At 42.3% G+C, this 14,429-nt stretch overlaps 1 protein-coding gene across 1 annotated transcript; it reads left to right on the forward strand.

Moving 5' to 3' along the window:
• The first annotated feature begins 3,536 nt into the window (after positions 1-3,536).
• Positions 3,537-7,013, forward strand: Fabp9 (fatty acid binding protein 9). Its single transcript, XM_036179265.1, has 4 exons — positions 3,537-3,609; positions 5,922-6,094; positions 6,698-6,799; positions 6,963-7,013. Exons 1-4 carry the CDS (start codon positions 3,537-3,539, stop codon positions 7,011-7,013), a joined length of 399 nt encoding a protein of 132 aa, XP_036035158.1.
• The last annotated feature ends 7,416 nt before the right edge of the window (positions 7,014-14,429 follow it).

Below are 14,429 nucleotides of genomic sequence, written 5' to 3' on the forward strand. Positions count from 1 at the left end.
TGGAAAAAGTGTATTCAGAGGCTGAATTTTAGCCATAGCCACTGAGAAATCATCTTCAGTCTTACTAGAAATGTTAGATTTCTGAATCCTGAACCACGCAGAAGCTTTGGAATCTACTGAAGTTGGAGTAAATGCATTTTGCATTGTGAGGTGGCCATGAGCTTTTGGAAGACAGGGACAGAGTTCTGTGTGGTAATATTGTGTTCCCCAAAATATTGTGCATGCTAATAAACTTATCAGAGAACAGAACAGCCACAATATTAAACATACAGGATAAGCAGTGGTAGCACACGCCTTTAATCCTAGCATTCCAGAGGCAGAAATCCCTCTGGATCTCTGAGTTCAAGGCCACATTGGAAAGAGCCAGGCATGGTGACACACCCCTATAATCCCAGGAAGTGAACCTTTAATCCCAGGATGGCAGGAAGCACAAAGGTATATAAGGCGTGAAAACCAGGAACCAGAGCTAGTTAGGCATTTGGCTCGTTAAGCTTTTAGGCTTTGAGCAGCACAGTTCAGCTGAGATTCATTCTGGATGAGGACTGAGAGGCTTCCAGTCTGAAGAAACAGGATCAGCTGAGAAACTGGGGAGGTGAGGTAGCTGTGGCTTGTTCTGCTTCTCTGATCTTCCAGCATTCACCCCAATACCTGGCCTCAGGTTTGATTTTATTAATAAGACTCTGTAAGATTCCTGCTACAGTTCTGATTTGATTTGTGAATGTCTTCTCCGGCTCGCGGTGTGAACGCTTGTGTCCCCGCTATCCGAGAGGCTGTGTAATTTCAGACAGTGCGTCCTGGCTGGTGGAAGTAGACAATTAGGAGTGGTTCTGTGACCCGCCAACCTAACTTCCAAGTTCTCGTCACTCAGTATTTGCGTCCTGGTCTACTGAGATGTGGTGAGCCACTGCTACATACACCTCCCATTGTGAGCTCTACCGTGCTTCTCCCCCGCCTCATGGACCAAAACTGCTGTGATTGGGGGCCAAAATAAACCCTTCCTTGCTTAAGTGGTGTCTGTCGGGTGTTGTGGTCAGAGCAATGCAAAGATAAGTACCACTCCATCCGGAGAGGACCAGAATGAAAGGCTTATCCTAGCACCAGAGGAACACTATGTTCTCACACTCTGTAGTCCTTGCTAACACTAATCAGAAGTGATAGTTAGAAAGAAGGGAGTGCTGTTTGTTTTGTTACTCATTCATAAATCCTTCACTTAACATTTACAGTGTTGTTTACAGCAGGCGCTGTCTTAGGAACATAGAAATGAGTATGAAGTGTTGTTTGTTTTTGACTCATTTTTACAATGGCTTGAAGATTGTCTGAGAGAAATGCAATGCTATAAGCTGTGTTCTCTAATACACCTCATTCTAAGGTCTAAATGCTCAGAGCCAGATTGACACATGCTAGAATTAAGTCTGTAAAGGCAGGTAGATATGTGCATGAAATCAGCTGCCCAGCATAGGGATCCACATTAACCATTTAATGAAGTTCTTTACAAAAGTGTGTCGATAGTAAAAGGCTTACTCATCAAGTAACACATCTCAGACACAAGACTGTCAATTGAAAATAACTCTATGACCTTGGATAACAGAGATTGGTTCTGGCTCCATCTTGGAGTTTGTGATAACAGAGATTGGTTCTGGCTCCATCTTAGAGTTCCTGACACGATGGATGCAGCAGTGTGATATCACAGAAGAAATCAAACTATACAGAGGAAGACTCAAGGCCACCTCTCCCTCTGACTCCCTCCCAGGAATGGGGAATTCTACCAGAGTTAGAAATTTGACTTTTCCCCTTTGTCATATGGGCCAACTGAGTTCTAAAAGGGAGCACAGTGTTCACTTCTGGATCAATGTCAGAATAACAAGGACAGTTGCCCACGACCCCACTGACCAATATGCACAGACGTACATTCTCTGACTTCCAAATGCAGGCATATGTTGGAAGCAGTAAAGCAGGCTTGAGCGGCTCACTCGGTATCTGGACACTCAGTCTGCGCACATCGTCTCCCTTTGAGGCACTTACCATCAGTGTGGTCTTTCCTGACCCACTCCAGTGCTTTTCTTGTCTTCTTCTACCCTGCCCAGGTAACTCAATAACTTTTCAATTCAAAAAATAGAACATTCCCCATTTCTTTATATCTTTTCTTCAAAAGCAATTCTTTCTCCCTCATAAATTATCATTACTCTCTGGTGCTCAAACAGCAATATCTTGCTTGCTTTGTGTATAAAGAGATGGCTTCATATACAAAGATGAATAGATATGTCTCAGAGTCGAAGGGCTATTTGACAGAGAGCAGATAAAAATATCAATATTCATTTTCTGGTCCCTGACCATCTAAATTTCCAGTCCTCTGACACAGCTGGAGTTTAGAGCAGCAATATCAATCCATTCAATCAACTGTTTCTAGAAAACTTGGGGCCTCTGACCTATTGCATTTGCTTGGAGTGCAGAACACGAATCAAGAAGGAATTACATAGAGATTTAATTTATTGGTGTCTTTTTTTACTTTTAGAATGTAGATGACAGACATACCCCCCCCCCAAAAAAAAACTTCCCCAAATTTACCTGTAACATCTCAAATGGCATTTTTAAATATAAAAATGAGTTTGCAAACCGGCCATGGTGAAGCACATCTGTAATCCTAGCCCTTGGGAGACCGAGGCAGGATTGTTAATTTGAGGGCAGCCTGAGCCACACATGGATATCCTGCCTCAGAAAGAGAGAGACAAAGACCCACAGAGAGACAAAGACACACACACACACACACACACACACACACACACACACACACACACACACACATTTAGTTTATGAAACATGAGTTTTCTAGGCACTGACGCCACCGTATCCCTCCTTTTTAAAGGCTTAAATCACAAAGCTCCACTCAATAATAATTGCCACCTTCTTTCTGGTCCTCAGCTGTCCTTGATTGACAACAATGATAGTGTTAATAATACCCTAGACCTCACTCCAAGCAAGTGCAGGCATTTTAAGTTACATTAACAGTATCAAACCTGCATCAACCCTGCAAGCAAGGGAAGGGACAACGTTCTAATGAAGGAGAGTTTGGGGCACCATGACTTGCACAAACACAAAAACAGCTGAGGCAGATCAACCAAGGATGTCCTTGTTTGGGGTGGGAAAACATTGAGCCAGTGTTCGTCAGACATTTGTCGGAAATTCCCTCGGGGTAAGTCAGCATTTAGTGTTCAAAGGCTGGTCTCCATTTGACAATTGTCTCCATGCAGCAAGTAAGATTTGTCAGTGACTCCTGCATGTAAATCTCTTTGCTAGAAGCTAAAAGAGGTTCCCTGAGTTGAGTTTTGCAGGTTGGGTTTCTGTCTTTTAATTTGGAAGTAAATACAATGAGTCAAATGCTGGTGCCTGGAATCTCAGATTCCTGACAGCCCATTGGTCACTTCAGGAATGCCACGTGATGAAGATGGTCTTTAAAATGAGCTGCTGGAGGCATAGGGGTGCCCACACTTCATTGGCTTCCGGGTGAGGTGCCTAATCTTCCCAGAAAGCTTTCCACGATGGTTGAACCCTTCTTAGGGACATGGAAACTGGTCTCCAGCGAAAACTTCGAGGATTATATGAAAGAACTGGGTGAGAAATGCCATTCTGGGATTCAGGAATTTGTGGCAAGAGATTTTGGTGTTGGTGCTGGCTTTTTACCCCACAATAACATTTTCTGATTTTCCTTCTTATGACTCTAGGTTATACTCATATGAGACAAAGTTTATAATTTCATTTATTATTATTATTTATTTTTCTTACAATTAATGATAATTTGCATTTTAAAAAATTCTAACTAGCCTTGTAGCTCTCTCTGAGTCTATAGACAACCCCCACACCTCCCCTCCCCTGAGAAATCATGCCGGTCTCCTTGTAGAACTTCTCTTTAGCCGGCGCAGTTCTTGGCGCAGCTTTCGTTCAAACTCATATTAGTGTAAAAGAACCATTGCAGTGAGTCTATAGATTGAATTTGCTTGGGGTCTACTTTAGTTATAAGTTTAGAAGCACTGTAGCAACAAATACCATTAGAGCCTGTTTTTTCTAGAATGCTCATCCAAGTGTGAGTGCTATCCAATACACGATTTTGAAGGTTTTCTTTTTTTCTTTTTTCTTTTTTTCTTTTGGTTTTTCTAGACAGGGTTTCTCTGTGTAGTTTTGCACCATTCCTGGAACTCGCTTTGCAGACCAGGCTGGCCTCGAATTCACAGAGATCCACCTGGCTCTGCCTCCCGAGTGCTGGGATTAAAGGCGTCCGCCACCACTGCCTGGTGGAGGTTTTCTTTTTGAGATGAGAAATAGAACAGGTTTTCTTTACTGATTGGCCATCTCACCATTGGCTGTCTCTCAGAAATATGGGCCCTGCCAGACCTTTGTCTCTACCCCAAGCTCCATAGCCAAGCATTCGTTATAATGAGTTGTGTCTGTGACAGCTACACCTTTCTATGAAATCTGGAAGAATAATAGTTACTTCATTTTTCATAATTAATAACAACCTGTTTTATAAATAAGCCATATGCAAAGCAGAAGATTTCTTCACTTTTTACAATTTGCCTAGAATGCCAATGGATATTACTATTATTAATAACATATTTACTCATTCTAAGCCCTGAAACAACGTTTTACCTAATATTATGTTAACATGCTTATAAATATAATACTGTTCCTCTTCCACAGACAGTACTAACTTCTCAGAAGTAATAAAGAAATTTCCCTATCCCTTCATGGGTTTATAGGTACATTTGTTTTTAATAAAAATTTGAAGTCATATAAGAAACTTGGAAATGGATATGGCAGTGAATACCTACAATCCCAGCTGATATAAGGCTATGGGAGGATGACAGAGGGTTCAAGGCCAGCCTGGCTACATAGAAAGACCTGTATGAAAAGAAAAAAATATATAATATAATATGTAATATATTACACATATGTTATATAAATATTATATACCTACATCTGTCTATATTTGTATGTCCATATTTCTATATCTATTTATACATGCATGTATTTAAACAGAAATATAGACATACACATAGAATGGGCAGGAACCTGGGCTTATGGCTACAATAGCATTTGTATTGAGTAGGAGCCGGGTTAAGTCTGGAACAAGGAGGAATAACAGCTGAAGTCTTCCTTTGTTCTGTGGCTCTTCTAAATTCTTTCACGTGCTCTTCCAATGCCAGTGTGGGGTGGCGAGGGCTGGAGTCATCCACGTTTTACTATGGAGAAGGCTGAAAGGAAGTGTTGCTGTGGAAGCCCAGGTTTTGACCACCTCACTCTTTCTTATAATCCACACTTCTGTCTTTCTACACTGGGGGACATGCCATCAATAGTGTGAATGGGCAGTAGACTTCAATGTGTACTCTGAGGGAGGAGTCAGTTTTTGTCTACCTACTGTGAAAGCCATATTTGACAAATGAAAGTCCCCAAGCTGAGCAACAGGGCCAGGCTGTGAGTCAGGTGCATCCCATACTGTCCTTACAAGTTTCCACAAGGCTGGTCCCCTAAAAGCCGTTCTGCAAATACACATTTCACATGAAGCACAAAAGTCTGAGAAAATGAATTTAGCTTTTTAAGATGTCAGAATTATTAGCAGTACCTTGGAAGGACCTCACTCAATCTAGAGACTACTGACTACTAAGAACATCCAATAAGACACTGTGGTTGGACATGGTGGCACACACCTGCAACTCCAGTACTCAGAGATTGAGACAGGAGGGTCTTGAGCTCAAGGCCAGCCTGGGCTACATAATGAGACTCTGTCTCAAAAGAAAAAAAAAAAGGCTGTACATTAGTCAAGATTTCAGTAGGGGAGGATGCATTCTTTAAGAGCAGGTGTTCAAAATGGTGGTTGACACATCTTCCTAAATGTGTAAATAAGGTGCATATCTTTCTTTGTCTCTCAGGAGTGGATTTTGCAGCCAGAAATGCTGCAGGTTTAGTAAAGCCAAGTGTTACTATTAGTCTCAATGAGGAAAAGGTGAACATCCAAACAGAAAGTTCTTTCAAGAACACAGAGATCTCCTTCAAGCTGGGGGAAGAGTTTGATGAGACCACTGCAGACAGCCGGAAAGTGAAGGTGAGTTGGAGTTAAATCTTCCTGTGTCCAACCATTGTGGAAAACACATGGTTGAGTAGGGTTCATTCAACAGTATTTGACTTATCACTAAGTCTGATTGGGCTTGTTTAAGTCTGTGCATACAAAAGGTCAATCCGTCGATAATTATTCAGACAGCTTAATGGAGTGAAATGTTCATATTCATCTTTTTGTGCTGCAGTTTGAGACAAGGTCTTGCTGTATAGCCTAGGCTGGCCTGCAACTTAGAATTCTCCTGCTTCTGGCCCTTGGGTGCTGGGCTTACAGATGTGTACCATCTCGCCTGGCAATCTGCGTTCACTTCTCCTCTTCCTCCAACTTGTTTGTTATTGTATGAAAGGTGCTATAGAATAGAACAATTATTAAGGTCAAAAGGTCAAAGAGCCTATGGATTCTTGTCTCTGAGAACATGAATTTAGTTGTCTCTTGAGACTTCTAGGTTGACCATATTAAATATAACAGGGACCAAGATGAGTGTTATGAAGAACAGAATTTCCGACTTGAAGTTAAACAGTAGATGTAGTGTGCTGTAATAGCGAGACAGCAGTGAACGACTCCTTCTAATCATGTTCTCTGCATTTTTAGAGCACTGTAACATTAGAAGGTGGGTCAATGATCCAGGTCCAGAGATGGCTCGGCAAAGAGACAACAATCAAAAGAAAAATTGTGGAGGGAAAAATGGTAGTGGTGAGTGTTCCCTAAGTTCACATTTTACGTGCTCTTTTGGATGTGTATCCTTCAAGCTGCTCAGCTGCCTTTGTAGTCTGAGTTGAGGGCTTGTTCTGTGGAAGGAGGAAAGGACAGGTTTGACCTGTCAACAATCGCCTCTAACACATCTCTCTACCTTTAGGAATGCACCATGAACAATGTTGTCAGCACCAGGACCTATGAGAAGGTGTGAAGGAAAGATAGACACCAGCGAGAACTTGGCCACTGCTGAAGAAAATTAGCCTCAGGGACAGTGATTGAAAACATTTTCAGCATCAATTTTGCTCAATAAAAGCACTAACTGTAATGCAGTTTTCCAGCTGTTTGATAATGAAGGTGATGGGAGGTGTGAGTTTCTCTTCTGTTGCTGGGTAGAACACCGACAGAAAGCTATTTAGAGGGGGAAGGGCTGACATTAGATCAAGGTGGTTCGAGAAGGGATACTGTTCTTTGTCCTGGCAGGAAAGGCGTGGCAGCAGAAGTGTAAAGCCAGCAAGGCAGTCAGGAAGCAGAGAGATCATGTTTCATCCCTACACAGGAAGGACAGGGCCAGGGCAGGAAGTAGAGCTAGACTCGAAACCCCAAAACCTGCCTGTAGTGGTGTACTTCCTCCAGAAAGGCTCCCTCCCACAGCTTCCATAACCTTCCTTCAGGAGCCCAGCTGGGAGACCGGCTCCCATGCTTTATGACAGAGTACTCTTGAGGAATGAGGGACAAGAGATATTTGAAGGATAGAGGGAAGAGAAACAGATAGAAAAACAGGACAGCCTAGGGAGGGCCTGGGTCATTATCCACTGGCCCCTCCTGTAGCTTCTAAAGGGCCTTTTATAGGAATGCCAAGGGGTGGAGCAGAAGACCTCCCCCTAGCACAGCCAAGTGCAGACCCTTCCCATCACCTGGTAACCACACACATGGTCAAGCAATCCTCTAATGCAGCCCTGCTGGGTAAAGCAAGTTCAGATCTCACTAGGAAAACTTTGTGGGCCTCCACACCTTCCCAAATTGTATCACTATCTGGAAACCATGTGGTGACTCTATGGGAGATGCTTCATATTCAAACCAATGTAGGAATAGTCTGTAAAATTAGTAAGACAGGAAGTTTCTGAAAGAATAACAGCGCTGGTGGCTGGCGATAGTTACCCTATGGAAAGGTCACAATCACGAGAGATAGCATGGGAGTCCATGTGTGGCCTTTTAAGGTGGGGACGCAGTCACCCACTGATGATGTAAGGCATTAAACTTGGAAGAGTGAGAGCCGGATCCTTACAGCTTCCGTTAACGTGGCAAGATCTAAAATCACCCAGGAGATAAATTTCTGGGCTTCTTGGTGAGGGAATTTCTAGATTAGGTTAACTGAGGCAGAAGAACCACCTCCCCACCCCTCACCCCCGCCAAGTATGGAGACCCCATTCTGTGGCTCGAATTCCAGACTGAATGAAAAGAAGGAAGCAGGCTGAGCACCACCTGCCATTTCTCTGTACTTGACTGTGATGAGGGACTGACCACCTCAAGCCGCTGCCTCCATGGCTTCCCACCATAATGAATACAAGCAGGAATAAAACAACCTTCATTTGATAAAGGAAAGAAAAGAAAAGAAAAAAGCACTTACTTCTCTTGCCAAGGGCTCAGGTTCAGTTCCCAGCACCCTCTCTGAGTGGCTCACTCCTTTGGCTTCTACTGTCAAGTGCACACATGTGATGCACATAAATACACAGAGACACACATGCATTCATGTACGTAATAATTAGATAAATCTTCTTTGTCCCTTTGCACTGGGTACAGAAGAAAATAACAATTTTTCACTCCAGTGAGTGATATAAAAGTCATTATTTAAAAGTCATCATTTAATCTCTTGATTTTTTTTTTTTTTTGGAGCCGAGGATCGAACCCAGGACCTTGCACTTGCTAAGCGAGTGCTCTATCACTGAGCTAAATCCCCAAGCATAAAAGTCATTATTTAATTACTTGCCAAGAGAATTTGAAATAGAAATGAGACCAGACTTTATAACCCATACAGGAAAATATGAATTTTTATTTTTGAAATTTTATTTTACCCAGAATAAGAGTAGTAAACCATTACATGAGAGATATTTCCTGAATTTTACAGGAAAAAATAATGATCCAGATAGTAATCATATTAATGCGCCTGTTAGGACTGCTATCCAAGAAGAGTTCATCACGTTTCTTTTTGTTACACAACAGTATTCAATAAATCATTGACAAGAAATGTTTTCAATGCTATTAACTGGTTTTAATTTTCACATATACATAAATACAATAATCATAATAGGACATATTTTTCCACTTGATGCAAAAAGACAAAAGACTCTCCCCAAGACAGTAATCAAAAATAGACGAAGCCTTAGGATAAAGTAGCAGGTCACACTTATGCTCCTTTCATGTTCTCACAAGTTCTGCTTTGAACATTTAGGGAGAAAATAAAGTCTAATCTTTCTGTAGTTCTGTATCTGGTACCTATGGCCTCACCTCATGATGGTAGTATGGAGAGAGCATCTGACCCCCAGCCCGGCAGTAGGACAGGTCAGGTGTTGCCACAGAGAGATGTACAGAGGAGCAGAAGGGACTCAAGGGTCCGTCAGAGCCAGGCCTGCATCATCTTCAGTCATTAATGGCTACACATAGCCTTTGAGAGCTGCTTACCACACCATTTCAATCCCAAACAGAGATTTCTCTTCCTCAGGGTTGAGGCAAGCACAAAGATGGCTTGAAATGGGCCAGCCCAAGTAGTACTCAGCATCTTGGCTCTCCTGCATCTCCTTCCCTGATGACAAAGCCAGATATGAGGAGCAGGAATGACGTCACTGATGAACAGTGGGCAGAAGTCTCAGCAGATGCCTACTTAGAGCACTGACCTAAGGCAACTCACAATACTTTTCCTGTGAAGAAATGAACTGGATTCTGGCTTACTCTGTAAAACAGTACAGATTTCAGAAGATGTCTATTAACATAACTCTTCAACACAGAAGTCACAAAGTAAAAGCATCAAAGTAATCTTTATTGCTCTTCAAATCAATAAATATTTTACAGATGTAAACTGAACCCAGCTCCCATCCATGTAGTAAGTCATAACACAGGAATGTTCCCACTACATTCAGGATCCCACTATACATTTAATGTTAGGAAATGATGTCACTTGCCAGTAGTGGTGGTTCACATCTTTAATTCTAATACTCTGGAGGCAGAGGTAGTGGATTTCTGAGACCTTGAGGCAAGCCTGGACTATATACTGAGTTGCATACCAGCCAGAGCTACACAGTGAGCCCATGTACTAAAAAGCAAACAAGTGAAATAAAGAAAAGGAAAAGAAATTGTTACAGGGAAAGATGTCTCAGTGATTAAGAGCATCGGTTGTTCTTCCAGAGGACCTGGCTTCTGTTCCCAGCACCCACATGGTGGCTCAAAACCACCTGTAACTACAATTTCAAGGGAATATGTTGCCTTTTTCTGGAATCCATGGGCCACCAGGCATGCAAGTGGTACACAGACACACTTGCAGGCAAAACACTTGCAGCACATTAAAAAATAAAATAATAATAAAAAATTAAAAGAATTGATATCAGGGGCTGAGTATATATATGACTCAGTGGGTAAAAGTGTTTGCTTTTCAAGCATAAGAATTTGAGTTTGATCTCTAGAATCTACATCAAAATGCTCAGTATACTGAGTTCACCTGTAATCCCAGCACTGGGGAGGTAGAGACAGGTAGATACCTGGGGCTTACTGGCTAGCCAGCTTAGCTTACTCAGTGAGTTCCAGGCCAGTGAAAGATCCCACTTAGATAAATAAATAAGTAAGTAAGTAAATAAATAAATAAATAAGTAAATAAATGAATGAATGAATAAATGGTAGATAGGTCCTGAGGCACAACACCTGAAGTTATCCTTGGACCTCCACAGTCACACACAGATGCACCTATACATCCAGAGAGAGAATGTACCCTTGTGCATGCACACACACACACACACACACACACACACACACACACACACAGAGAGAGAGAGAGAGAGAGAGAGAGAGGGAGAGAGACAGAGAGAGAGAGAGAGAGAGAGAGAGAGGGAGAGAGAGAGAGAGAGAGAGAGAGAGAGAGAGAGAGAGAGAGAGAGAGAGAGAGAGAGAGAGAGAGAATGATGTGCCAAAACTTGAAGCCACTATGGCAGAGACGGTTTGTGGTCCCCCAGAAATCAAGTAATCCCTGTCTTCTGGCACGGAGGCCCCTGAAATCAACAGTCATGTGCATGCTCTACTCTAGTCTAGAATGTGAAAACTATACAACTAGTGTTCAGTCATCTGAGGGAATAAAGATCGGGCTGGCTGAATAAAAGCTCCTCTGACCTAATTTCAACTGTTTACACTTGAAGGTCATGTGCAAATTACACTTTCGCAGCCTTGAACCACCTCAGTTTCTGAAAACAAAATTCTAAGATGCTATCAAGGAAATAAAGGAGGAAACAAGGCACATGCCTGGGTAATGAAATCATCACACACACACACACACACACACACACACACACACACACACACACACACACACACACAAAGCTTTCCAGGATGTTTTCTGAGTGAGCTGTTTTAAAGAGATTATTTTCTTCCATCAGCTGTGGAAGGGCTGCATCCTAACAACATCTCCTACAGCATTTTGTGTTGATCCCAGAAAGGTCAACCTCCTTGAATGTATTTGGAAAATGGTAAGATCACTCTCTCTCCAAGAGTGAAGACAAAGGAGACAGCATGCTGTGGGAAGCCCAGCAGATGCTGGAATTACCAGGGTAAGAGGCTGGAATGTAGAAACTGTCTTCTCTTCATCCCCAGCCAGTGCCTGCGGTGCTCAGCTCTTCTATTAGAAATAATGAGGTGAAATCTTACACTCGCCTTTGGAGGAGATCCAGAGCGCGTTAGATTCTGGCCAAGAACAAAGCTAATTGCATCGTTTGGAGGGTTCATAGCTCCTTCCCTCCTGCCTTTAGTACTATCCCATGAAGGAAAAGTTAGTCGCTACCATCGGGATAGCATAAATCCAGTTACCACCACGGTAACCAAAAGCATAGCCACCGGTAACTGAGGAAGCTGCCCTTATGGTTTGCATTAAGAAAGCTATTTTAACCTCAGCATTTGTGGACTTTACAAGGTATTTATTTGAGGCATGAAAGAGGAAGGTTGGGATATTTTGATCCATGGTGATGCCTCAGAGGAACGCCAGATGCCTAATTGACTGTTCTCTGAAGGTGAATGAATCAGGCTGTTGCTCATAACACATCCAGGAAGTTAAAGAAATTAGGGCTGAGGAGGTGACTCAGTGTGGAAAGTGTGCCATGCAAGTGTAAGGACTTGAGTTCAAACCTCTGGAACCCACATGAAAGCTTGACACTATAGCCTACATCTGTAATCCCAGAATTTCTACAGCAAGATAGCAAGTGGAGACAAGAAAATGCCAGGAAGCCCACTGGTCAGGGTCTCAAACAAGACAGGAAGCAAGGACTGACACCCAAGAGTGTCCTCTAAGCTTGACAAATGCTCCCTTAGCACACACACCTCTCATGCACACACAGGAACGCATTCTCTCTCTCTCTCTCTCTCTCTCTCTCTCTCTCTCTCTCTCTCTCTCTCACACACACACACACACACACACACACACACACACACACACACACAAAGATTTAAAAAATGGAACTGTGCCAAGCACCTCTGGTATGGCAACAGTCACCTGGCTCTTTAGTGGCGTTCTCATGTAGAGGCCCAAGGTGTTGTGCCTCAAGACCATCTCTAATTGCCTTGGACAGTAACTTTATCACATGTCCCTGAATGCTTAATAGCTGCCTTCTTAATCATAGTATTAAACTCACAAGGGCAGGAGCCAATGGTGTATCACTAAACCTCCAACAAGGCTTTGCACTTAGCAGTCCCTTACATATAAATGCTCTATTATGATTGCGAGATGTGCCACCCCATGGAAAATCATGAATTATTTCTTCCTGTACATTCACTGCACAATGATTATTCTATTTTTTTTTCCAAAATAAGTGACTGTAATAGACCCTGAAAACAGTACCTAAGAGACATTGCCATGGTAGGTTTTATGGACATGCTTTCCTCATCCATTTTCTTTGGGTCTTTTGATGTGATTTTCAGTGTATGACTCAAAAACCTTACCCATGTCAAGAGTTAACATGGGTAATCAGTTGTTGAGAGGAGAATATTTGAGTTAATGGAAATAGCAAAATATTTTCTACTCTACTAAATTTTAATTTAAGTTGGAATATGCGCATCCAGTTCCCTGTGTTTCTGGTATCTGTTCTTCACCCTCTCTCCAGGGCATTTCCTAATGAGTCTCCTAATGCCTTGAGCTTGCTTCTGTCAGATTTCTCTCATTGCCTTTTATCTGTAACTTGGGTCCATACATTGACTTCAGAATTTTGTCTTGGTCCAAGCATATCTGGTCAACTTTGACAGTCAGACACAATTGATAATTTGCCTAAAAGAGATTATTTTCTTGGTAAAAAATTGCATCACTGTTTTAAGTGTTCTACCATGGCAGTACATATGGCCTATTGTGAATCTTGAGCAGCATCCTTATTCTTATACTTAACTTGGGGACCATTGAAATCCACAGAGCCCTTCTTTTGTACTCTGTGTGAATACAGGCAGAGTGGGGAGAAAATCTTCACATTAACTATTGTACTTCTTAATAAAATAAGGATGACAAAAGCTTGTTTAAGACAGTCTCACTGTGTATCCTAATGGCCTTGAATTTGAGGTCTTCCTGTCTTAGCCTTCCACAATGCCCCTTTTAATCCCTGTTTGATTGTTTCTATCTCAATACAACAAACTTTCTCCATTTACATTACCCTGGGTTTAGGAATGGGTTGACTAAGGAACTCTCCTGTTCACTGTTGGATCCCATGCAGAATTACCAGACACTGACAGTGGAAGATGACCCTGGCTCATTGTAGATGATGCTTCATTCCTCAGTCCATTTGATGCCAAACCATGTGACTGCAATAGAGATGATCCAGCTGCAGTACTGGGGACCTGAGCCTTTGTACTGAATGATTCTATCTGTTAGAAGTGAAATGGCTGTGGGGTATTTTGTTCCTTAGCCATGAGCACTGCCAATTTGTGTGCTGAAAATGTAAAACCTGGTGATAACAATTGTTACTTAGCCAGCATTAATGCAAATATAGAAAACCTGGCAGAAAGGCGTGGCAGCCATCCAGCCATTCCAGGGAGCAAGACTTAATATGAACTAGACTGACATTTGCTCCCTCTAGTCGAAGACTGGGATTCTGATGTCACCTGGTTCACTTGATTATCACTTCTGATATTGAGAAAAGAGAGAGTGTACTAAAAAGCCACTGCGATATTAAGATTTCTGATTGTTAGTCAGGGTTTGTGTGGGTATGTGCACATGTATGCATGTGTGTATGTGTCTACCTCTGTGTGTGTGTGTGTGTGTGTGTGTGTGTGTGTGTGTGTGTGTTGTTGTTGTTGTTGTGAGGGTGGGGGGAGATACTAGTCCAGAGTCAGAGTCTAGCACTGGGGAACAAAGCTACCTTAAACCCTGACTTTCATTTTAGTTTTGGAAATAAGTTGC

The sequence above is a fragment of the Onychomys torridus genome, chromosome 2 (assembly GCF_903995425.1).
Source record: "Onychomys torridus chromosome 2, mOncTor1.1, whole genome shotgun sequence".
NCBI lineage: Eukaryota > Metazoa > Chordata > Mammalia > Rodentia > Cricetidae > Onychomys > Onychomys torridus.